At 44.7% G+C, this 25,015-nt stretch overlaps 1 protein-coding gene and 1 pseudogene across 2 annotated transcripts; both read right to left on the bottom strand.

Annotated features, from left to right (window-relative positions):
- Nucleotides 1–393: 393 nt before the first annotated feature.
- Nucleotides 394–24,640, bottom strand: NFIL3 (nuclear factor, interleukin 3 regulated). 2 transcript variants are annotated; one of them, XM_066615272.1, is made up of 2 exons: nucleotides 24,265–24,640; nucleotides 394–2,279 (listed from the first exon to the last, which is right to left on the bottom strand). In XM_066615272.1, exon 2 carries the CDS (start codon nucleotides 2,081–2,083, stop codon nucleotides 707–709), a length of 1,377 nt encoding a protein of 458 aa, XP_066471369.1. In that variant the 5' UTR covers nucleotides 2,084–2,279; nucleotides 24,265–24,640; the 3' UTR covers nucleotides 394–706. The 2 variants fall into 2 exon arrangements, with proteins under 2 accessions (XP_066471369.1, XP_066471370.1); XM_066615273.1 differs by lacking the exon at nucleotides 24,265–24,640 and adding an exon at nucleotides 22,440–22,564.
- On the bottom strand, nucleotides 18,036–18,152 carry LOC136642494 (5S ribosomal RNA; annotated as a pseudogene).
- Nucleotides 24,641–25,015: the final 375 nt, after the last annotated feature.

Genomic DNA, 25,015 nt, shown 5'->3' with positions numbered 1-25,015 from the left:
GAATCCCAGCTGCTGTGTAGAAGCAGGATGGAACCTCTGTTCAGTGATGATGGCACACCTCATTGCCGAAACTCTGAGCAGCTGAGCTCTGAGCTGTGTGGCTGCTCACCTTAAGAAGAGCAGTGGTCACAATCTCAAAAGATTATTTTGGTAGTCCCAAGGATTTCTGAATGGCCTGGCTTTTGTCTCATGACTTGATCTCCATCCAATGCTTCAGTTAAAACAGTCCTTAAAACTCCCCCAAGTTTCAAAAGCAACTTGCCATGCATTGGGGGGTGGGGGGCAGGATTCTTTGGGCCAAAAAAAAGTCTCCTTTCCCTTGTAACTAAAAGAATGAAGACCGTTCTTGAATGATGGCCAGTATTTACAGGTTAATAGAAATGGATGGACTAGTTCTGTGTTTGTCACCAATTGTTTATTGAAACTGGTAACTTTCACACTTTATAGTAACAGAACAACAGAAAAATAATGTTCACTATATACAGCCTTTGCACAGGCTACTCAACTATACACAAGGCATAGTGATCATGACAATCTAGTCTTCATAATCATTTGTGCACAAAAAAGACACCATCCATCAGACATTATGTGAACATTACAGTGAAATGACATCACAGGTCCAGTGAAAATTCTGCATAATACAAAACATATTAATCTACTGCAAATGACATCCTTTCAAACAATAAAGCCTTTATTCAGTAGTAATTTAGCCAGAGTCTGAAGCAGAGATGTGTTGTGTAGTTATAAGTCTTTTAAGTGAAGCAACCTCTGCAGACAAATTTGCTATGCCCTGCTTCAAATACAAGTTCTCTGTTTCAGATACGTTGTAGGAATTGTTTTTAATATCAGCCACTCCAGTTTTGCAGCCACTGTGAACTTTTTCAGTTAGTTCTTTTTGCTGGTGCCAGTGTTCTGGCTTCAGAGACCAGTCTTGGATATTAGTCACTTGAACCGAGAAAGGAGTATGAGAAGTGTGTACCAAATTTTGTGCATTGTGCTTTTCAAGCTCAAAGTGTCCTTTTGATGACATGTCAATTGGTGATGACAGTTTCTGGGTAGTATCGTATTCATTATCCAAAGTTTCCACTTTGATTTGCATGGCTTTGGCCTTAATTCTAAGTTTATGAGGCAGTGCCGAAGAGCTCACCTCTGGAACCTTGACAGTGGCATGAGTATTTTTAAGCTCAACAGGGGAGTGGATTGGACCTTTTGGGACCTGCTGCTCATCTTCTCCATCTGATGACTTTCCTACAACACCATCATCAGCCTCTGAAGTTCTTGGAGAGTTACTGGATGATCTATTAACCTGCAGCAGAGGGGGGGAATGTGAGTACCCATTAAAATTGCTTCCCATGTAGTTTGGATACATGGATGTTGTATAGGAGCCTCTTTCATCTCTTGTATCTCGTGTATAATTTTCCAATTCCATAGGCTCCTGCTTAATTAGTTGAAACTTACTTTCTGGATTTCTGCAGTTACTCTGTACAGGGCTTGCTTGAGTATGATCTACTGATGACACTTCAGAAACATCAGATAAAGAGCTTTGTGGCGAGTGCTTAATGACAGATATACAACTACTGCCTATAGTTGGTTCATGTTCATCAATGAAAGAGTTAATAGTTGATTTGGCATTCTGATACTCCTGAAAATACAGAGTCGTTGAATTATTGAGCTTCTGAACCTCTTGGGCATATACTGAAGAGCTAATTAAACCAAACTTTAGTTTCAGTGAAAGTAACTCGGCTTTCAAAGTGGCATTTTCTTCTCCCAGTGCAATTAGTTTGTTCTCTAAGACAAGATCATTCAGTCGCCGCTTTTCACGAGACCTTTTGGCTGCTTCATTATTTTTCCGTCGTTTTTCCCAATACATCGCGTCTTTCTTTTCATCAGGAATGAATTCTCGCTTTCTCCGGCATGCTGAAGACTTGTTTTTTCCAATACTTCCTTCATTGAGTAGCATGTCTTCAGTGGAAGCCAAGTCATCTGTTAATGTAGAATTGAGTACCATAATTTTGTCCACATTGCTGCCTGTATCAGCAGGTGTCTGTTCTGATTTAATGGACTGCATTTTTCTCAGCTGCATCAGAAGCAATTTTTAGTAGGTGTGCAAATAGTAACGGAACAAGTTAATCTTCCACGACTACTTGAACCATAACAAATGGGTAAATAAAATAATTTTAAATCCATAAGCAGTCTTCCGTTTGTTTCATAGTTGATGCATCAAGCTGTCTCCATTGAATCTGCTTCTGAATAGAATCACTGGCAATCTTCTAAATAACCTGTGGCACACAAACAACAAGAATTATTCAGTTATTGATTTTTCACATTTTTTGTCATTTTAATACCACAGCCTAAGGAAAGAAGGCGCAAAGTCATAAATCACTGACCTACTTCACTAGGCATATTTTAATATAGTACTTTAATAAGGTTCATAAATTAAGGTATGCTTAGCACCATATTAAGCTTGGTACCTGTGTAACCTTGGTGTATGGCTCTCCAAGTTACAGAAGGAAGGAGAACCCTGGAGTTGCAAATGACCAGTGGGATTTTTGTTGTTCGGGTGACTCTTGAGCTATAGTTTGCTCTGGCTGTTGCTGGAGTTGCAGACTGAATTCGAAGGAACGACTTCAAAGTGTCTTTGTTTAACTCTGAGTAGGTTGGCTCAAGTAAGCAATATATTGGGACATTAAAAAGGGGGCATGATTTATTGTGCCTGTTTTGTGTGCATGCACGTACACGCATACATACACGCATGTATATGTGCACACACATGTTGTTTAAGTGGACACACCCTGTAAAAAGCATTTGATTGAGGCCCTAATCCTATCCTGGGCCTACGGCAGCAGATCTTACTATCTGTTGCCATAAATCCAGTTACAGTGGCACAAAAGATGCAAAAGGCCTTTGGGTGCTCCGGAGCTGCCAGCACAAATGGTCAGAGGCTCTGCATTCTCAACAATGGCCCACCCAAGCTGCACTGAAGCAGGTAAGGTGGCAGCAGGGGCGAGTCATGGTCTGTTTGGGGGAGGAACCAGAGTAGTTCAGAGGTATGAGGGGATGAATCTTGGCAGCAACAGTGTGTGATGGATCTTATTCCCCTTTTCTGGCCTGAACCTGCCCCTTGACTCTCCTTGGACGTATGCCAGCAAAAGAGCTGACGTAAATCCAAGGAAACCCATTGATGTCAGGTGGCCTACAGAGAGGCAAGTATAAAATACTTTCATTTGCCTCTCCCAGGCCATCTGGTCACCCCACCATCACAGCATGCAATGTGCACTCTGTCAACAGTGCTGCACACTACGGACTAGCAGGGGATAGGATTGGGCTGTAATTCTTACAGAGTGGTGGCAGTTTTTCCATTCACAATCTGTCTACTTGGGCTGTTGCCTTCAGAATGATTGTGAAGTGTATTTCTACAGTTTAGTCTTAGAACACTGACCAGAGAGTGACATTCATCTGAAGAGTGACTGACAAGGAGATTGTCACTGAGTCTGCTTTAATGCTAGTCCTTTTATCCTGGCATAGTCCATCTCCATGGAACATGACTTATTTATTCTCTTCATGAGTACTAAAAGTACCCTCCAGAATGGTTTTGAACTAACATCTTGGTTATCCAGAGAGGTCCCTGGTGCAGCTGTTATGGATCAATAGAATAATAATACAGGGAAGCCCCCATATTCATGGATCCTGTATCCGCGGATTCATTAATCTGCAGTTCAGGTCTTTGATTTCCCCCCCCCACGCGTTCCCCCCCCCCGGCACATGCCCCTCTGAAGTCTCTACCAGGCTCAGCTCTAGAATGAAAAAGTCACTTTCATTTTTTTCATAAAACCAGAAGTGGTTTTTAATGCCTTATTAGGGGAAGGATGAGTGTGGCCTCTGCTAGGCTCAGAGGACCCTCTGAAGGTGAGGGGAGCAGAATTTCCCTTGCCTCCGGAGGGTGGTGGGCATTTGCTGGTATCTGCGGTTTCAGTCAACTGTGGGAGGGTTCCAGAACGGAACCCCCGTAGATACTGGGGCATTCCTGTATTGTCTAAGCTGACATTTTAAAAATATGTTTTGTATTGTTGTATGTTGCAATAACACAGGCCTACAAAACTGAGGGTCAGAAAAGTTTTTCCCAAAATGTATGGTGGTTTGATATGAATTTGAGATGCTGATTCCAAAAATGGCATCCGTTTTGCCCTATCACATCTAGTTTTGGAGATATGGCAAAGTTTCATTAGTGAATGGTTCAAGCAGCTTCCTCATGAGGAAGCTGCTTGAACCATTCACTAATGAAATTGTGCTGTATCTCCAAAACTAGACGTGATAGGGCAAAACGGATGCCATTTTTGGAATCAGCACCCCAAATATACCCAGGAATTGGTGTAACATTTAAGGAAGCAAAATGTGTGTTGGCCTGTGTAATTGACAGCTACACAGATCCATAAGAGATCATTCTAAAGTTATATATTGTTCATCATTTACAGAATATTTTTATGGAAAATTCAAGAACTTGCTACATCAGCAAAGATATTCTGAGGAAAGCATCTGTCAATTTCTCACACCAGCATCATAAAAAAAAACCCATGAAATCCTGTTGGAATTGCAAAGATGTTACAATGGCCTTGTAGATGTGAAGTCAGAGCAAATGCTTCAACAGATTTTTAGCATTTGAAATAATTTAAAGTCATTATTTCACTACACATCCTTATATGTATCTTACAATAATGATTTTATTTTCAAATCAAATGAGAGGGTTTCAAAGGAGAGGGTTTTTTTGGCTGGTTGGTTGAACCAGAAGTTAACAGAGAGCCATTTGTCAAATATCTCATTGAGCTTGTGGCTACCATTGACTTGAAACTTGAATTCTCAGATTCAGATTAATACACTATTCATAGAACAACCACCCCTGGTAATATGGCCACACGATACTTAAACTTTTAGTAACCCACAGTGGTGGTGCCTGCTCTCGCACTGCCTGAATCTCGCTAAATACCACCTTTGCACACAGGGTATACAACTCCATAGATGAAGAGGATGGTGGGCAGATGGGTGGTGGGTGTACCCTATCCCCCCCTTTAATTGTGCACCATGCAGCCTCCTTGTGGCCCAGCCCAGGTAACAAGTTAACTTTAAAAGCTTCCCTTTCAGTTCATTCCTCTGCTCTTGTTTTCACCAACTAAGGGCACAATCCTAACCCCTTATGTCAGTGCTTTCCAGCACTGACATAAGGGCAATGCAGCTCTGAGGTAAGGGAACAAACATTCCCTTACTTTGAGGAGGCCTCAGTGAGTGACACCGAACTGCAGAATGCAGCAAATGTCCCATTGGAACCGCTATCCCAGAGCTGGAAAGCACTAACAGAAGGGGTTAGGATTGCGCCCTAACGCAATACATAACAGAATATATGAAGCATAAATCAGTGGTGCAAGGAACACCTAAGGGATATAAATACAACATATTTTAACTATGTTTCATTTTGTGTAACAGACAAGATTGTTAAGTAATCTATGAAATACATTATCTAATAACATGTACTGGGATAATTTCCACATTACCATATTAGTTGTTAGATTGCAGTTTAGGTTTTTCATACCTATAAAACTGTTGAAATTAAAATGGAAATGAAGATCAAAGCCAGGATAATTATCCCAGTGGAAGGAGGAGCTGATCTGCAAATGAAGGCCAGATAATGGTGAGCTGTTAGGTGTCCTAACCTAAGGGGTGGAAAGACTTTTTCTTAGAGAAATGGGCTTGCTGAGATGCAGTGATAGAGGCTACATTGCCTTCTTAATAGAAGCTACCTGATACTTTGCTCCACTCATAGCAGGTGTATTGCAGAATGACAACCTAAAACTACACACTGCATATACAGTATTATCTAAACCAGAGTATTAGCATATAATGTAGCATTTGACCTTATTATCTATGAAAAATCATTTCACTCCCCTAATAAATGGTTCTTTTTTAAAATACTGTACTGCAAGCCCTCGTGGCACATACAGTTTGCCAAATAGGCATGCACAGGTTACTAGGTTGAAGAGATGAGTATGTAGAATACCTAGTAATTTAGAAGGGGTACACAATCCCATAAGCACTACATTAGGGTGATACAGGAACCCTTTTTCCACACAGCTTCAGAAAAGAGTAGCTTTAGGATGTAGGCTGCATGTTTTATTAAAGACAGAGGCTCCTTTTTATTATCTGACATCTTTAAAAAGGGTAATGTAAATGAAGGAAATGGAAGATGAACTCATGTAGTGTCACTTCCTCTTTCAATGTGAAAAGTATTCTTGAGGTCAGAAGTGGATTAATTTCCTGATAACAAGTCTAATATTTACATTAGCCACATAATTGAAGTGGTTTTGCTTCTCAGATTGTGTCCTTTGAAAAGGTTACTGTTCTGCAGTGCCATGCTTTTGGTAAATCCACCAAACTCTGCAACACAACAATAGCCTTATTTCTTTGTCTGCCTTGTTTGTTTTATCTAAGGTAGCAGTTATCCCAAACACAAAAAACAAAATTCCCCTATGCTAGTGGATGTAAGCCACCCTGCTGTGCGGGTCAACTCAAGTCAGATAAATTAAATTCCATTTGATAACAGCTTTAAAAAAATAAATAAATAAAAGCAAGCTATTTTATGTTGATTTTATAATTTTGCTGGAAAAGAGTGTTTACGTATAAACTAATGAACGGTAACTATATTTCAAATTTCCCCTTATGATTTATTTTACAATTACTTTATTATTTCCTTATAAAAGCCAACACTGGATACATTAGTCATGCTTAAGAAATCTGGGGTTTTAAAAAGTATTATTAAAGGTGTTTACAGCATTGAATATAAGTTCAGCAATGTGTAGCAATCATTATATAACTCTATTAGCTTTATGTTACAATCCTGTCTGGTGGCTGCACTAGAACGTCCTATTTTTAGGATTGCAAATACTTAGTGGTGGCTGAAACTGGACAGGGCCATTTTTTGAAGCCTCTGAATGTCTGATTTTGCTAGGTCCTGAGTAGAAGGGAAAGATGCAAAAAATAGGTGCTGGGGCTGGCACGAAGAGGCTCCATGGTGCTGCAGTTGGCCTTAGGGAGCCAGATACCGTACATGTTGTTGTTTTGCCTTCATAGCAACCTGTCTGGTGTAGGGGACTGCAACATGATTTGCAGACTAGCTTCATATGTTTATCCTGCTATAACAAGCAGGAAACTCAAGTATAGATGCGTGAAAGAGAAAGCATACACATGGAATGAAGTAGGGGCTCCTCAGGTGCCTTGAGGGCTTTTTTGCAGCCGGCTGGTTCTATAGCTGGGGAGGAGCTGAGAGTCATCTACCCAGAATTTGCTTACAGGCAGCACTGACTTCTGCCTTGTGTCATTCGCCTTCTAGTTCACTAGGAGAGCAAATGGGCTGAATTCTGCTACACTTCCAACCCTGCAGCATAAATACTACACTAGTGTAAATTACCAATATCATCGCCCTAGCATTGAATGTTGGTCACTTTATAATCCTTCCTTCTCTCACTGAAGGCTGAATTATAGAGCCAGGCCAGCCTTGCATCTGTTATATTTTCCCACTAAGTTGTAAGCAGCACTCGATTATTCTATGAAACTCATACTGAAATCACATACGAAGCATGACTGCCAAAGACCTAGACCAGTGGTTCTCAAACTCACACAGGGGAGTTGAGAACCAGGTAGCTGTTTGTGTGGGCAGGGAGAGGGGCAGCAGCATTGGAGCAGGGCCACTCCCCTTAAGGGAGAATGCCCTGCTTCCAGTTCCCCTGGTGGGTTGCGACCTACCAGTTTGGGAACCAGTGACCTAGACTGATCTACAAATATCTGGGTACTAAACATGTTTCCAATATATACTATCAGCAGACTGGTCTTGCAACCTTCAACAATTCTTGCAAGGCACATGGAATTTTCATTTATGGGGCAAAGTATTTAACACAAATGTTTTTATTAATGTTCCAATTAACATCAAAGGAGCACATGAATTATTATAATTAAGCACAAATGCGTATGCATTAGTAACAACAGTTCCACCTTGTAGAATTGAACTCATGCTTGTTGCATTACATGCTTAAAAGAGGGAGGAGTTACAAGATAATGTTTGGCTTTAGTTTGTTCTCTCTAAGTCCGCAGTCCTATACATACTTACCTGGAAGGCAGTCTCACTTAATTCAGTGGGGCTTACTTCTGAGTAGATATGCATAGGATTGCACTGAAAGTCTGTTACTTAGAGTAATTCTGAGGGTTAGAGTATCACAAGTGGTTCCCATGAATATGTGAATCTCAAAATACTTAAGTGATTTTTAGCAGTGGTGTTCACTTTCTTCAAGGTACTTAGCCATGTTTTAGAGACTGGTTATTTATACATGTCTGCTTAATTATCTTAATTTTATACTAAGTTGATGGTCACCCCTTCATTTGGCAGAACTGCTACCAAAGAATGCATTGTGATCAACTACACTGTAGTTCCTGTCACTGTATTGTGTATGTTGTTTAGTTTTTTAAAGCAAATAGTATTATCTTCAGGGCATGAAACATATTGGATGACTGAACTGATATTAATATTGCCAACCCTTTTGAATATTGGCACCAAACCAAGCCAAATCCCAAGTTTGGCTTTGGTAAATCAACCCTAGTTGCCTAGCAGAAAGAACTACATCTTTCATCACTGGGCCATTAAAATGAAAAACGCAATACGGATTCTAAAGAATTCTGCTAAATAAAACAGCTACAAAAGTGATAGATAATAGGTAGCAATTTCTTCACTTTCTGTGTTCTGGAAACAGGAGTATTTCCATTCCCATTTTGCAGATTTAAAAAGAAAGCAGAGTATAACACTTCAGAGGTGAGATTGGAAGCACAGCATACATGTGGGTAAGGGAGAGATTTCTCATGCCTAATATGGATGTCCCATGAGGCTGGCAAAAGAAACTGGAACAGAGACATTAACAGCATTTAACAAGGCAAGCTCTATCCTCTCTGTGTGTGTGTGTGTGTGTGTGTGTGTGTGTGTGTGTGTGTGTGTGTGTGTGTAAAGATTACAGAAGCTCCCTGACTTAAGAGTACTCCAGATACAAACATGCCAAGTCATATGTCCATAGAGGGAGTCAGCATCCATTCCCAGCATTCCCGACATTCCCCATTTTATTCTATCCCCAGCAAGCTTTGCTAGCCAGCTTCTCAAGGTAAGACCACACAGTATAGAGTACTAAGTACAGTACTGAGTGGGCTTACTGTAAATACATTTGCAGCCATGGTGGAAACAGGCACGCTGTATCCAGCGGGGGGGGGGGGAGGAAATGGGAGGCTTCAGAGGGGTAAAGGAAATTATATCTTCTTACCCTTCCATAAGCCTACCACTCCGCAGTGGGAATCCTCATACCTGCGCCAGCTCTGTAACTGACGCAAGTCTGAGATGACAAAGGGGGTGGTGAGGCTTGCAAAAGTGGGGATAGGATTCAGCGGGTGCCATCACCACCTGTTCCAGCCCCTCCTGCAGCCTCCTCACTCCTTTCCTCCCCCTCCCTGCCCATTTCACACACACAGACTCCACCACTACCACTGTCTTAACTTCTCTGCCTGGTGTGACAAGGTCCATCAGCAGAAGTGCTCAGGAAATGGCTGACAGAATACTCCATTTGCAGCCATGCAGAAATGCCTCCACACAATGTCCCAATAAACAATTGGATTGGGCTGTAAATTATGTATATTTATGACAAACTTAAAACTTGGGAGATATACTTTTAATGTGAATATAAGAAGATCACAGTGACAGGAGACACAATCATAAGTACAAATGAACTACTAAGCCATAATGTTGTTGGCAACCTTCAGTCTCGAAAGACTATGGTATCGCGCTCTGAAAGGTGGTTTTGGAACATCGTCTAGTGTGGCTGAAAAGGCCAATCCGGGAGTGACAATCCCTTCCACACCGGGAGCAAGTGCAGACTGTCCCTGGTCTGTCTCCCTGGCTATGGGCCTTCCTTCTTTGCCTCTTTGCCTCAGACTGTTGGCAAAGTGTCTCTTCAAACTGGGAAAGGCCATGCTGCACAGCCTGCCTCCAAGCGGGCCGCTCAGAGGCCAGGATTTCCCACCTGTTGAGGTCCACTCCTAAGGCCTTCAGATCCCTCTTGCAGATGTCCTTGTATCGCAGCTGTGGTCTACCTGTAGGGCGCTTTCCTTGCACGAGTTCTCCATAGAGGAGATCCTTTGGGATCCGGCCATCATCCATTCTCACAACATGACAGAGCCAACGCAGGCGTCTCTGTTTCAGCAGTGCATACATGCTAGGGATTCCAGCACATTCCAGGACTGTGTTGTTAGGAACTTTGTCCTGCCAGGTGATGCCGAGCATGCATCGGAGGCAGCGCATGTGGAAAGCGTTCAGTTTCCTCTCCTGTTGTGAGCGAAGAGTCCATGACTCGCTGCAGTACAGAAGTGTACTCAGGACGCAAGCTCTGTAGACCTGGATCTTGGTATGTTCCGTCAGCTTCTTGTTGGACCAGACTCTCTTTGTGAGTCTGGAAAACGTGGTAGCTGCTTTACCGATGCGTTTGTTTAGCTCGGTATCGAGAGAAAAAGTGTCAGAGATTGTTGAGCCAAGGTACACAAAGTCATGGACAACCTCCAGTTCATGCTCAGAGATTGTAATGCAGGGAGGTGAGTCCACATCCTGAACCATGACCTGTGTTTTCTTCAGGCTGATTGTCAGTCCAAAATCTTGGCAGGCCTTGCTAAAACGATCCATGAGTTGCTGGAGATCTTTAGCAGAGTGGGTAGTGACAGCTGCATCGTCGGCAAAGAGGAAGTCACGCAGACATTTCAGCCGGACTTTGGACTTTGCTCTCAGTCTGGAGAGGTTGAAGAGCTTTCCGTCTGATCTGGTCTGGAGATAGATGCCTTCTGTTGCAGTTCCAAAGGCCTGCTTCAGCAGAACAGCGAAGAAAATCCCAAACAAGGTTGGCGCAAGAACACAGCCCTGCTTCACGCCGCTTCGGATGTCAAAAGGGTCTGATGTGGAGCCATCGAAGACAACAGTGCCCTTCATGTCCTTATGGAAGGATCTGATGATGCTGAGGAGCCTGGGTGGACATCCAATCTTGGGGAGAATCTTGAAGAGGCCATCCCTGCTGACCAGGTCGAAGGCCTTCGTGAGATCTATGAAGGCTAGAAAGAGTGGCTGTCGTTCCCTGCATTTCTCCTGCAGTTGTCTAAGGGAGAATACCATATTAGTGGTGGACCTGTTGGCTCGGAATCCGCACTGTGATTCTGGATAAACGCTCTCTGCAAGTACCTGGAGCCTCTTTAGTGCAACTCGGGCAAACAACTTTCCTACAATGCTAAGGAGAGAGATGCCACGGTAGTTATTGCAGTCACCCCTGTCGCCTTTGTTCTTGTACAGTGTGATGATGTTTGCATCCCTCATGTCTTGAGGTATTCCACCTTCTCTCCAGCAGAGACAGAGGATTTCATGCAGCTCAGTGACGATGATCTCTTTGCAGCACTTTAGGACTTCAGCAGGGATGCTGTCTTTTCCAGGTGCCTTGCCAAAGGCAAGGGAGTCCAGGGCCACGTGAAGTTCTTCTAGGGTTGGTTCACTGTCAAGCTCCTCCAGCACAGGCAGGCACTCAATGTTGTTCAGCGCTTCTTTGGTGACTACATTTTCTCTGGAATATAGCTCAGAGTAGTGCTGCACCCAGCGTTCCATCTGCTGCGCCCAATCCTGGATGACCTCGCCTGTGGCAGACTTCAGAGGGGCAATTTTCTTCTGTGTTGGACCTAGGGCCTGCTTGATACCATCATACATCCCCTTGATGTTGCCCGTGTCAGCTGCTATCTGTATCTCGGAACAGAGCTGGAGCCAGTAGTCGTTAGCACATCTCCTGGCAGTCTGCTGGACTTTGCTTCGAGCAGCTCGGAGGACCTGCAGGTTGTGCTCACTGGGACAGGCCTTGTATGCTGCTTGAGCTCTCCTCTTTTCCTCAATGACTGGTGTCAACTCCTCAGAGTGGGCTTCAAACCAATCTGCCGTCTTGTTGGTCTTCTTGCCAAATATGGACAAGGCGTTGTTGTAAACGGCATTCTTGAAATGTTCCCATCTGTTGGATGCGTTTGCATCGACCGGGCCTGGAAGAGATTCCTCAAGCGCTCGTGCAAATTCCTCCACTTTTCTCTGATCCCGGGTCTTGCTGGTATCAGTGCGAGGTCTTCCTTCCGTTTTCGTGTGGTACAGTTGCTTTGTTTGCAGTTTCACTCTGCTGCACACCAGGGAATGGTCGGTGTCGCAAGCAGCACCCTGATAGCTGCGCGTGATCTTGATGCTGGGAAGGCTGGAGCGTCTGGTGAGAATCAGGTTAAGCTGGTGCCAGTGCTTTGATCTTGGGTGTCTCCAGGAGACTCTATGTTGGGGCTTCGTGTTGAAGAATGTTTTGCTGACACAGAGACCGTGCAGACAGCAAAACTCTAGCAGGCGTTGGCCATTTTCGTTCATCCTCCCAGTGCCGAACTGACCTAAGCAAGTGGGCCACGAACTGTTATCAGCACCAACTCTAGCATTGAAATCGCCAAGGATGAACAATGGCTCTTTTACGGGGATCTTCTTGATAGTGGTGGCCAGGTCATCATAGAATTTGTCTTTGGCTTCTGCTGGAGACGACAGAGTCGGTGCATAAGCACTGATGAGAGTGACAGGTCCTGCTGATGACTGGAGCTGCAGGGACAAAATTCTTTCACTTCCCACAGTAGGTGGGATGATGGATTTCAGCAGGGTATTTCTGACCGCAAAGCCAACACCATGTTCCCTGGTTTCATTTGGTGGTTTTCCCTTCCAGAAAAATGAGAAATTTCTCTCCTTGACAGATCCAGAATCTGGCAGCCTAGTCTCTTGAAGGGCGACGATGTCCATCTGCAGTCTGCTCAGCTCCATGTCGATGACAGCTGTTTTGCGTCTATTTCTTGCAGGTCATCAGAGAAGCCAGGTGTCATTGTCCTTACGTTCCAGGTGCCCAGCTTTAGGGCAGGAGTTTTCAGTTTTTTATTGCATGGTGCAGAGTTGTCGATCCGCTTATCGGTTTTCACCCTAAACCCCACGCACCCCGTGAGGTTAATGGACCGTGGCAAGGCAACACCTTACTGGTTGGGGACTGCCCAGCTTAAGGTGGGCGGTAGCTGCCCAATGAGATGCAATGATCTCTCCCACCGTCGGAAGCAGCCCCTGGCGTCACGCTCTACACCAATCGAGCGAAGACTTATAACCGGTAACTGCTGCTTCCCGTGTTGTGCCAACGCCGTATGGCGAAGTTTATGGAGTTAAGCCATAAACAAACTGCAATTCTATCATTCTCCTCTATTACCAACTGTTAGAGTTGGACACTGATGTAATTTAATCATTGTGGGTTACGGTTACTGTCTTTTTAATACTTACAAATTAACTAATTAAAGTATGACTATAATTCCAAATGTTAAAAGTATACAAGTTACATGTTCAACTTTTAAACACCATTTACACATGCGCCAGAAATAGCTAGTGATTAAATGGGTCACATCTGAGGTTAGTAGGTCCTCATTTGACCTTTATTTCAGTGGACATGCAAAATCTAGTTTAATGTTCTAATTCATTTCCTAAATGAGTATGCAATACAGTAGAACCTCCAAAGTTGACCACTTCTCTATAATGACCACCTCCTTAAGTTGACCTAATTTTCTGGAGCCTTTTTTCCGTATGTTGACCGCCTCCCTATGTTGACCAATTCCTCCAGTCCCTTGGGTGGTCAACTTAAAGAGGTTCTACTGTATTTGAATCTGAAAAATTATATTCATTAATATAAAGTGTTCTGGGAAATTTATTTAATGAATATAAACAAATTTATTTATATGCATATAAGGGAGCTGAAAGAAAAGAAACCTTAATGCATTGATGTTAAGCTTAGCAGTGGTTATTGCAGTTCTTAAACCTGCTTATCAGTTCTTAAAAGACCACTCTTACAACACTTAGACTGGTGTTTCACAGAATTTAATGAGACAACCTCTTGGTCAGCACTCACTTAAAATAGTGGTATATTTTCATATTTTATTTTTCTGTTTATTTTACTTTCCTGTTTATTTTACTTTTACTTTTAATTATATGTTTATAATTCTTTTGCAACAAAAACACCTATATAAAATAATTCAGACACTTCTAGAAAGCTTTTTTTTGTTGTGCTTTCCCTTAAGAGAAAGCCAAAGAAAGGATAATGGAATTTTAAAGCTGATCCTTAAATAATGTTTCTGTTTGGATGACTCACTGCTAGATTAATCTTAGTGTATTTCCATCTAGTCAAAGGTCAAGCTTAGTGCAGTCTATCACCCATTGACCTCATAGTTCCAGTCAATTTCCACTGTGCTTATGTCAAAGCTACACCTGGTAGACTGCTTCAACTGTTAATTGGTGTACACTCAAATGGCCATATTGAGTTCAGTGACACTATTTACAAAGCTGAAGACTTGCTCTCTTCCTTCAACATGTTTGCATTTATGTAAACAGAAAAAATTGTAATAATCTTGAATTAACTAAGTCTTTGTATTGCAAGAGGATTTACCTGTGAGAAATCCCTGTACTCATAAGAAGTGATCCTAACTGCATTAGATTAAGCAGAACTTGCAGCATGTGATACATTTTTTCCTTGTTTTTTTGTTACCTAAAAATACCTAAAAATCCATTTTGGTCACTAGCTATTCAGAAATATGCCTGACACTTCTGCTTTTTGGGTAATCCAATGGGCTGACATCTGGAAAGTGCACAATGGAGTTGTCAAAGCTGGTGATTGTGGGTGAAGTCCACCTGATGTAGAACTGAAATCAGATTAATCAGACTGACAGCTCACACCTCCACTTGGCTGTGAGTCCAGGAGAGCTGGCAACCTTGTGACACTAATTTATTTATTTATTTATTTAATTAATTAATTACTAATGTCACATAACCTAAAAATATGTCATAAGGTTTTGAAAACAGTAAGTTGAAATCTCATATTTAAGAACAAATAAACATATTTTTGTCTTGTGTTACAAGACTTAAATCTGTATCGGCTACTCAAGAACGTTATTCAACTAAAGAAAGCCACCTATATTTGCTTACCCTATATACAGGATAAATTTCCAAATTCTTCTTTTTCATCACTAACCATAATGTAGTTTGATAATAACTGTGGGAATATAACGGCCGGGGTGGGGTGAGCATTCCTGTGAATGCAAGCAGCACCTAGCTTAGTCAATTTCACTCCCTCCAAGAGCTTTGTACTCTTTTGTTGTCTGCCTGAAGTACTTCATGACTGCTTACATATCTAGGCCCACACACTACGCACACAAAATAGTATGCATGCCAAGTATAGCACTATTAGCCATGCTTTGGGGGTTTGCTTCAACTTTCCTATGCTTTAACATAAAGTCCTACCCAAACCTGCAAAACCAGTTTACAGTATTCATAGACCATAGTGGAACAAAAATGAATATTTGTCTATACCACAGATGTTTCCAAGTCTCCCCCAAGTTATAATTCCTACAGAGCTTGAACTAGAGACTGAAAAAAACCCAAACATTTTCTTAAGCAAGAATTAGTTCAAGTTTGTTTGCTTTTTTTAATTACTAAATTTCCAAACTATATCTATGCATGCGTTATCATTTTACAAAAAACACGAGGGCAGAATTTGAAGTTCAGATATCATTTCAGCCAATATAATTTCTTTCACACTTTTTTCCCCTGCCAGTGGATCATTGTCACTGTATTTCATAACATAATCCACTCCCAACAGAGAAGAATTGTGAAAAGTACCCTTTTCTAGAGCAAATGTCTCTTACATAATATCCATGCCAAGTATTATTGCAAGGCAAATTTGGGTGAAGAACACCACAAGTGCAGTTTAGCAAAACAAAGTGAGACAAATACTACTGTAGGACGGTAGTAGTGCTAACAAATTATGATAGTTTTTAGAATGCACATACTCTGCAGGTGTTCTGCAATGCGTTTTGACAGCACTTTGAACAAAAGCTAAATGTGCTCTCACTGGTTCCGTTTCTTGCGTTTGAAAGTTCCAACTTGTTACCAGTGTTAATTAAAGCTCAAGTTTTCCAATGGAAATGTTTATGTCATCTGAGGTTTAATGTGAACATAGTATTGATTTTAAATAATTTAAAGTTGTCTGAGGATTTGCAGGTTTTGTTTATCTCCCCCCCCCCCCAAAAAAAAAACCCACCCTGAAACAACTATAGCAAGGTCATCTAGAAGATACTTCTGTTAAGCTGATGGGTCAGATATGTTGCTTAACAATGTGCAATAACCCTAAAACAAAGCATTTTATTGTTCAGGCTATTGCATCACAGTGAAGTTATAACAACTGCAGATCAGAAAGATAATGTAACAAGGCAGCCAACTGGAAAAAGAACATTGTTACATAAATGGGAGTTTGCACAACTTTTAGCAAAATCAAGCCCAGTTTCAAATAAGCTAAAGGCATATCTTTTGTTTCAAGATAAAAGGCCCATCAGTGATTGATGTACTATACCCACACATAGTGTGACACTGTTTTCCTTCACAGGGGAAGATAAACTTCAAGAAGCCTAAGTAAACTCACATTGTTCATGGGGCAGCTGTAAGCTTTTTAACCACTTTCAAGCCATTTCCCTTAAATAAATAAATTCCAGCCAGCAGAAAACTGAAACTGTAGAGTCAAGTCCTAAACACAGGGAGCAAGAAAATTAGTCAATGGTCACTTGGAGAATAAAGAACATTGTAGATGGTCATTAAAAACAGAAAGGAAAGAAGAACTGCTGTAAGAAGTATTAATCCAGTAATGACCAAACAAAGATATCCCCACTGGGCACCTTCATATATAAGTATCTGGAAGTACAAAGGATCTGACTTCTAAAGCCACATAGACAAAGGGATGGAGAATTGCTTTTAAATCTGAAATCAGAATTGTTTTCCTCCTAGTCATAAACTCACTGCAGACTTGGGCAAATCATTATTCATTAAAAAGGTATATATATTATCATTATTGTTTTATTTTCTCAGCCTTAGTTTGGTACGCGCATTCACCCACAAACCTGATGTTTGTGAAAGTGCAGTACACATTGCGAGGCCCTGTGCATAATGCAGAAATGACAGTGTTTCCTGATCATTTTATTTAAACTATGAAGCCAAGATCTGTAAGCCTTGCTCAGGGGGGAAAAAAACAACACATACATTTATGAAAGAAGCTGAACCAAAGGGACAGAGTAGAAGTGTAGTTGAGATTGAGATGGGACAGATGCCTGGGTATAAGACTCATATATAATAGAGTTCAAGGCAGGAATGCCTTCCAGAACTGACAACTTGATCCAGAGATATTTTGATCTTCAACTCTTCTCAAGAACATTGCCAGTAATAAGTAGATCCAGAGAACTAAGCAACAGCAACTAACAGCCAGCATTTTTCATAGACAATATTGCTGTATGTATGAAAAAGGAGCAATAAACTGCTTCTAGGCTCAGAGAAAAGGAATTCAGGAGTGCCTAAAGCATCCCATATGCTTAGAATCTGCGATAAGATGCCAAGTTCCTAGCTAATCTTTGATACCTCTGAATAAAACAGACAAAAGCAACTTAACAATACTGATGCTTGTTCATTATCGGTTTTCTCTTGAATGAATTATTATGGGAGAAAAACAAAATTAAGACTATTTAACTAATGGCCTGATCCTATCAGGGTGGTGGATCTCGCAATCTGCCACTATAATGATCTCCTGTAAGGATGGCACAATAGTCACTGTTGTTCTGCAGGCTGGTCACACCAATGCAATTGGCCAGAAGCTGTACATAGATGCCACCAGCCCACAGAACCCTCCTGTCCTCTGCTGAAGCACATAGGTTGGCAGTAGGGGTGGTTCTGGGGAGGTTGAGAGCAGAATGGGGTGAGGACCAGCCTGGGAAATATAGATTTTTTTGGGGGGGGATATAGATTTTTATTTTAAAAGTTTCATACTACAATAAATAATGGTTGGCAACCTTCAGTCTCGAAAGACTATGGCCTACAGCACCCGGTATTCCCAAGTGGTCTCCCATCCAAGTACTAACCAGGCCTGACCCTGCTTAGCTTCCGAGATCAGACAAGATCAGGCATGTGCAGGGTAACAGTTATAATACAAAGGAAAGAAATCACATTTTACATTTTCAACTACAGTCACTTTACATCAACTGTTTAACTAGAACACAGATACATCACAGATACGTTATAGGTGGATTCACCCCATCTAACCACTCCCACCATTTTTTTCCACCTGTCTCTACTGGTTCTCACCCTTTTGTATGTAATGTATTAAAATGATTCAGTTGACCCAGTCACTAGGGTAAGTACAGACATTTAACCAGTTATCTGATTAATCAGTTATTTCACACCACCAACACTGCAAACATGTCAGATTGTAATAAGAGGTAATAAGTCATTAGGGATTTTTTTTCACATGTGAGAGAAAAAGAAACTGTCCTTATAGCTGCTTCACACATGGCACTTGCCTCAGGGATATACACTGGTGTAGGGAGAGAAAACCATATACAACAGTGTGTGCTGTCATATGTGAAGACCATGCAACTATCACTTTGGCAGGTACAAGATGACTGGGAAGTAATTGCCAATCAAAATGGATATTTGTATGCATTTTCTAGGGAGTGCTCATGGAGCAATCTGTAGGGTTTTGAGTTTTTTTTTTCTCAAAGGCTGCAACCCTATACACACTTATCTGGGAGTAAATCCCACTGAAATCAACAAGACTTACTTCTGAGTAAACATGCAGAAGATTGTGCTGTGAGTTGGATAAGAACTCTGACAGAACTCTGATTTCCCTGATAGAGTTCTTCTATGTTCACAGAAATGTTACCAATTCAGCTCTTTAGCCCCCTCTCCTAGGCCCTGAATTCAACTAATTAATGTTTCCCAAAGTCTAGGGCAGGCAGAAGGGTGAGATTCTGGTGTGTTTTTGCTACCTTGTGATGAGTTCTGGGGAAAAATAAATGGCCAGTTTTTCAATTGCCAGTTTTTTATTTGCAAGTTTTTCATTATGGTACAAAGATGTAGAAATGAGGAGAACATTTAAAGTTGTTCCCAGCAGTTAGGTTTATAGAGCTAGGCTGTCAGCATTGGGAAATGGGTGAAATCATGGCAATGTAAGGGGTTAAAATTTAAATTTAGGGCTCCTGGACATGCAATTCTGAACAGGCAAGGGTAGTATTTTTGGCTACACAGGGAGACAGCTTTTACTATGGGCAGTTCTAATTCAGAACAATGCACGAAAAGTTCAGAATGTGGCAGAATTTGTCCAGGCAGAGAAACAGACATGAGAAGAGTAGTATGACCAAGATCCTCTATAAATTTCAGACAATAAAAAAAACACCTACATGTTTTTATTTACTTAAAAAAAATCTATATCCTACCCTTTAGTATAAAACATTTTCAGGCAGTTTACTAAAAAAAAAAAAAAGAGAGAGAGAGAGACCCAAATCCTAACCAACTTCCCAGCACTGACATAGCTGTGCCAAGGGGGGGGGGGTTTGCTGCATCCTGCAGTTGGGTGGCAGTCACGGAGGTCTCCTCAAGTTAAGGGAATGTTTGTTCCCTTACCTTGGAGCTGCACTGTCCTTCCCTCGGTGCTGGAAAATTAGTTAGGATTGTGCCCTTAATCAGTTTACTAAATAAAATCCAAACACAACAATAAACAGGAGTGAAAGACTGTCAGGTGACTATTCCTAGCTAATATGGTGCTAGGGAAGAAGTGCCTTCTCCACAGTTCTTGCCTGGACACCTCCATTCAAAGCAGTCTTGATACTGCTTTTCTAAAAACCCACTGAAACCTTACGAATCAGCAAACCTGGCTTTCCCAGCTCCTTGATGAGCATATTTGTATGGTATATATGTTTGCAAACACACTTGGAGGTGTCTTTCACATCAACAAAGTATGTGAAGTTGTATTTGTGAAATTAACATGGACATTAAAAAAAAATTCTCAGTGTGTGAATGTGTCTTCATAGGACACTGGGAACAGGAGGTTTTAGCTCTCATGATTTCCAAAGTATAAGGGAAAAAAATAGCTCAACTCAAAGGTATGTTTTAAAATAGAAACACATCAACATTTGCTTCAATGTCATTATTTGGGTGCCTGACTCAGAATTGCAGCCTTTGGATTGGCACAGTTGAAGCTGCCTACTCGCTTTCAGTGGGCTTAGCTCAGAAACATCAATTGCAAAGTTTTGTAAGCCAGGAATTCCTACAAGATCAGGGAAGTCAGAGTGGAAGATTTTTTGGGGGGGAAGGGGGTCATATGTCAGAAGAAAAACATAAAAGGATTTAAAAACTGAACTTTCTTAGTGGTGTCAACATTTTTTGATTAGCTATGCAAACTGCTACTGAATTGTTTTTTGCATTCACTTATATAGCAATAACTATTTTGGTGTTACAAGGGATAATAATACCTGAGAAATAGCTCTGGGTGTCATTAGTTATGGTTGACTGAGAAACATTTTCCGCAAGACATTGGAAATACTCTTGGGACATAGCGATCGCTACCATAGGTAACAGCTGCCCTCAGGCTGAAGTTATATACAGAGGTGCAATAGCTCAGTGGTTCTGCTTTGCATGGAAACAGATTCCTGGCATCTCCAAGTAAGGTTGGGAAAGACCCTGGTCTGTTACCCCAGCTGGCATCAGCCCATTGGTCTGTCTCTGAGCTAGATGGACCAATGGCAGGGTGATCAGATGTCCTCTTTTTCCAGGACAGGTCCTTGTGTTTAGCCTTTTGTTCTGGAAAAGAAATTAAATGCCCTCCTTTTTAATGTGAGTGGCCCCTGCAAGCAGCACATAACCTTCTTGTAATTAATAAAGTGTATGTAATAAGTTAATGTAATATAGTTTTAAATTTAATAATAATATAGTGCTTAAATAAACCACATGGAACTATATGAGTGTTTTTAGCTTTTATTTTGTCATGTCCTACATTTTTCTTGGATGTCCTACATTTTGGGGTGCCCTGTCCTCTTTGGAGGTTATGGCATCTGGTCACCCTGATCAATGGTCTGACTCGATCAAAGGCTGCTTCTGATGTCTCTCTGGATTTGGGGGCTTACCCCTCAGTAAATGTGCAGAGAACTGTGCTTTTTGTCAGTAATGCCTGTTTTCCCCTGCAGCATCTAACACCAGTGAACTACCAAGAGTTTATAACTCCTGGGGTGGGAGGGGGGCAAAATCTCTGACATATGCCTGGCCTGGAAATTACAGTGGTAGCCACACTGATGTTGACAGTTGACCCCATGGCATCCCCTCCGCCTGGGTGGGATCTGACCACCCTTGAGTCCCAGAGGCACAAACGCAACCTGGTAACAAGGTTCAAGGATAAGACAGCCCAAGCCTATGCATGTCTACTTGGAGTTCAATAGGGCTTGCTCCCTGGATTCCAGCCCTCTGAGACCTTGGAGGAAAGGGTTGGGAGGAGGATAGGAGGAGGAGTAGATGGTCCTTATGTGGGGTGCACAGTCCGGGGGACTGGGGTGCCTGTACGTTCTCCGGGGTGTGCCCCCGGGCTCGCCTCCTGGGCCAGTGAAGGCAGGCAGGCGCCGGGCAGGGACGTGGAAGAGCAGTCCTCTTCCTCGCCAGCCAGGGCAGCGCTCCAGGCTGCCAAGGAGCAAGGAGGAGGGCGGGCAGGGTCCCCTGAGAGCTGCCCGCCTGGCTCGACCCAGGGAGCGAGCGAGCGAGCGAGGCGCCCTCCCCGCCTCCCTGCAGCGAGTACACACACTACGTGACTGGAGACGCATCCCTCCCTCCGGCCAGCCTGTTCTGCTCTCGCTCCCGTCAGGACAAACAACTCTTCTCCTGCCCGCCCGCCCGCCTTCTCCGCTCCTCCTCGCTGGCTCTCGCCTGCCCGCTCCAGCCAGCCAGCCTCGCCCCCGCCCTCCCCTCGCGCCCCTTCCCCAGAACAAAGGAATGCCAGGCGCCGCGCCAGCCAGCCCCCCGCAGCGCGCTCCGCTCCGCTCCCAGTCACAGCAGCAGCCACGGAACGGAGGGCGCTCGCTGCTCCTTCCCTCGGGGCTCCCTTCCGCCAGGCGGATTCCCAGGGGGCCAAGTGCGACCCTCAGTCGGGAGGAGCTCTGCATGCCAGCCCGCCAGCCAGCCCAGCAACCAATCGATCAATCAACCAGCCAAAGGCCACCAGGAGCCCAGAAGATAAACAGCTGTAGGGGGATCTCGCAGCCTTCCAGCCACACTGCTGAGGTGGCTCCGGATCAAGTGCATGCCCGACCCACCCCCCACGCCTAGATGGGTTGAATTGCCGCGAAAGCAGGGAAAAAACAATGGGCAGGGCAGGGGGCGAAAGCGGAGCGAGGAGCACGACGGGCCGTCCTGATCAGGCGCCCGACTTCTGGCCGTCGGGAAACGTAATACTGACCTAGATCGGGGCGTGTGTGTCTTGCGAAGATCGTGACACAGAAACCTGCACACACGCACCCCAGCCATTCACTCCCCTTCAGCCGGACTGCTCCGCTCCCGGGGAGATGAGATGCGGGGAATCTGGGGTCCTTTCCCCCCTTTCTTTCTTGCAGAGAGGGAGGGGGGAAACGCCTTACGCGAAAGGCAACACCCCCGCCCCCCAACCCACGCTTGATGCCTGAGCGAGATGCCTTCCTAAAAATACCCGCCTTATCACTACGTGCTGGGGCTCACAACGCCAGCGAACGCCCTTGGACGCCGCTGTGCATAGCCCCGCAGAAAGGACCAGAAATAGCCCCACCGAAAGCCACTATCGCTCCAGTGGGGGAGCGACAGAGCTAAATATAGGCGTGCGCAGTTGGCACGCTCATGGAAATGGCACACATTCAGCCAGCCCGGGCCCCCTCCCCGTTTCCACGGGCACGATCGACTTGGAGGGGGCCAAGTGACGAAGAAGAGCCACTTGTGGAGGGGGGCATTTTTTCTTCCACACACCCCCCCCCCCGGCTCCCGTCTCTTTGTGACGAGATGGCACCCAATCGCGTCATTGGCTTCTTCGCCCGACGCTGCCAGCAGCCTCTGTGGTTACATAATGCCACATTTCCAGGAACGATCAGGAAACTCAAGTGCTGGAACACCGCGGTTACCGAGAAGGGGGAGCAAAATCGTGACTTCGACCAATATAAGCCCGCGACAGCCGAGCACGCACCGATCGGGGAGAAGGAGGCGATTGTTACGTGTATTGCTTTTTATAGCAGCTGCCAAGTGCGATCCGGGAACGTCACGTCAGGAATCAGAAAAGGACATTTGCGCGCAGCGGCTCCTGCCCAATCCATCCATCACTGGCACTGTCAGCACATTTTGGGGGGCAGAGATGGATAGCCCAATCCTACCCACACTTTCCTGGGAGTAAGCCCCATTGACTCTAATGGGACTTACTTCTGAGTAGACATGCCTAGGCTGGGGCTCCAAGGCTGCAACCCTATCCACACTTTCCTGGGAGTAAGCCCCAGTGACTCTAATGGGACTTACTTCTGAGTAGGCATGCATAGGATTGGGCTGTCAGAATCGATAGGAACCTCTCATTCCTGACGCTGCACCAAGAGATCACGCTCGCCAAGAACTCACAGTGGACGGATTATGCAATAGAGGAAAGATCGTCCCCCCCCTCCCCTCTGGCTGTTTGTACACTCAGGAGCGGTGGGGATGGATGTATGTTTGCCTGCGAGCGTTTCAGAGAACTCCAAGGTCTGCATTCATTTCTGCCAGCAAACATTTTCCCGAAGCCCTTCCTCACCATCACTAATCAACCCCCCATGCCACAAAGAACCCTAAAAAAATGCCTTCTTCGACGCCTTTACCCCCTTACCCAAAAGGACGGGAGAGCCTCTCGCTGCCCAATGGGGGGGGGGGGATCGGTGCCAAACGCAGCCTCACCTTCCCTTCCTCCGAGGGGGAGACATGATATTATGCAACAACGGAGAGCCGCCAGGCAGCCGGCAAGCGCCGGGGGCAGCCTCCACTCGCAGCCCTTCCGAGGGGCGCTGCAATCAAAGCGCCCGCCTTAAGGTGGCGAAGCCCAGCAGCGCTGCTGTGCCTGCCAAGGGGACGAGAAAGTTACTCCGCGGGTGGGTGGGTGGGTGGCGGCATGGATGGAAGGGCGTCTTGGCCAGCACATGTTCAGATCAGGCTATGAGAAGACACATCATGAAGGGACAAGGAGACAAGAGCCCACCGCAAGGGAGGCACCGGGATGGGCATTCCCCCCCTTTGAGGGTCTGTACCTTGGCAGTGCGCTGGGGTGCCGCGGGGCAGGGCGCATCAGCCGCCGGTGGCATCAGCTGGCCGTCCTTCCGAAGCAGAAGGCTTGGGCGGGCGGCTGCTGAAGCCGCTGTCCGAAGAGTCCTTGCCCGCTGCCCGCCTCCTCCTCCTGCCCGCAGCCGCCGGGTGCCGCGCTGGGGCGGGAGCGTGTGCGAGCCGGGAGCGCAGCCGAGCAGCCCGGGTGCGAGAGCGCCGCCGCCGCTGCCGCCGGAGAGATGTGTGTTAGTAGGTCAATACTGTACGCTGCTCACAACGCGCAGTCCCCATGCCAGCCTGGGCGCTGACTGGCGGCCGGGCGGCCCCAATCACCGCGCGCCGCTTCCCGGGAGCAGCCAATGGAGGCTGCAAGGAGGGAGGCGGCCGGGGCAGGACCAGGCTTGAATTGGACCCCCTCCCCCTCGCCTCGCCTCGCCTCTCCTCCCCCCACCACACACGCTCGCTCCCCCCGCCCCGTGTGTGGTACAGTAGATGCCTGCGCTGGGATTGCATAACCAGGCGGAGTGGGAGGAGGCTGCTGCCGACATTTACGTCACGGCCCAATGGAGAGCCGGGGGGCGGGCTTAGGTGGGGAGAGGCTGCCCGCTCGCCCGCCGTCCCTCCCTCCCTCCCCGGCTCGGCAGCCCCTGGTCAGGCTGGAGGCTGACATCACAGGGTGGCCGCGGCCCGTGCCCGCCTCCCAGTGTAAAAACTGCGCGGAACCAGAAATCGCACCCA

This window comes from Tiliqua scincoides, chromosome 2, assembly GCF_035046505.1.
Source record: "Tiliqua scincoides isolate rTilSci1 chromosome 2, rTilSci1.hap2, whole genome shotgun sequence".
Lineage (NCBI taxonomy): Eukaryota > Metazoa > Chordata > Lepidosauria > Squamata > Scincidae > Tiliqua > Tiliqua scincoides.
Note: the sequence above shows the minus strand (reverse complement) of the source record. Positions and strands in the feature narration are given on the sequence as shown.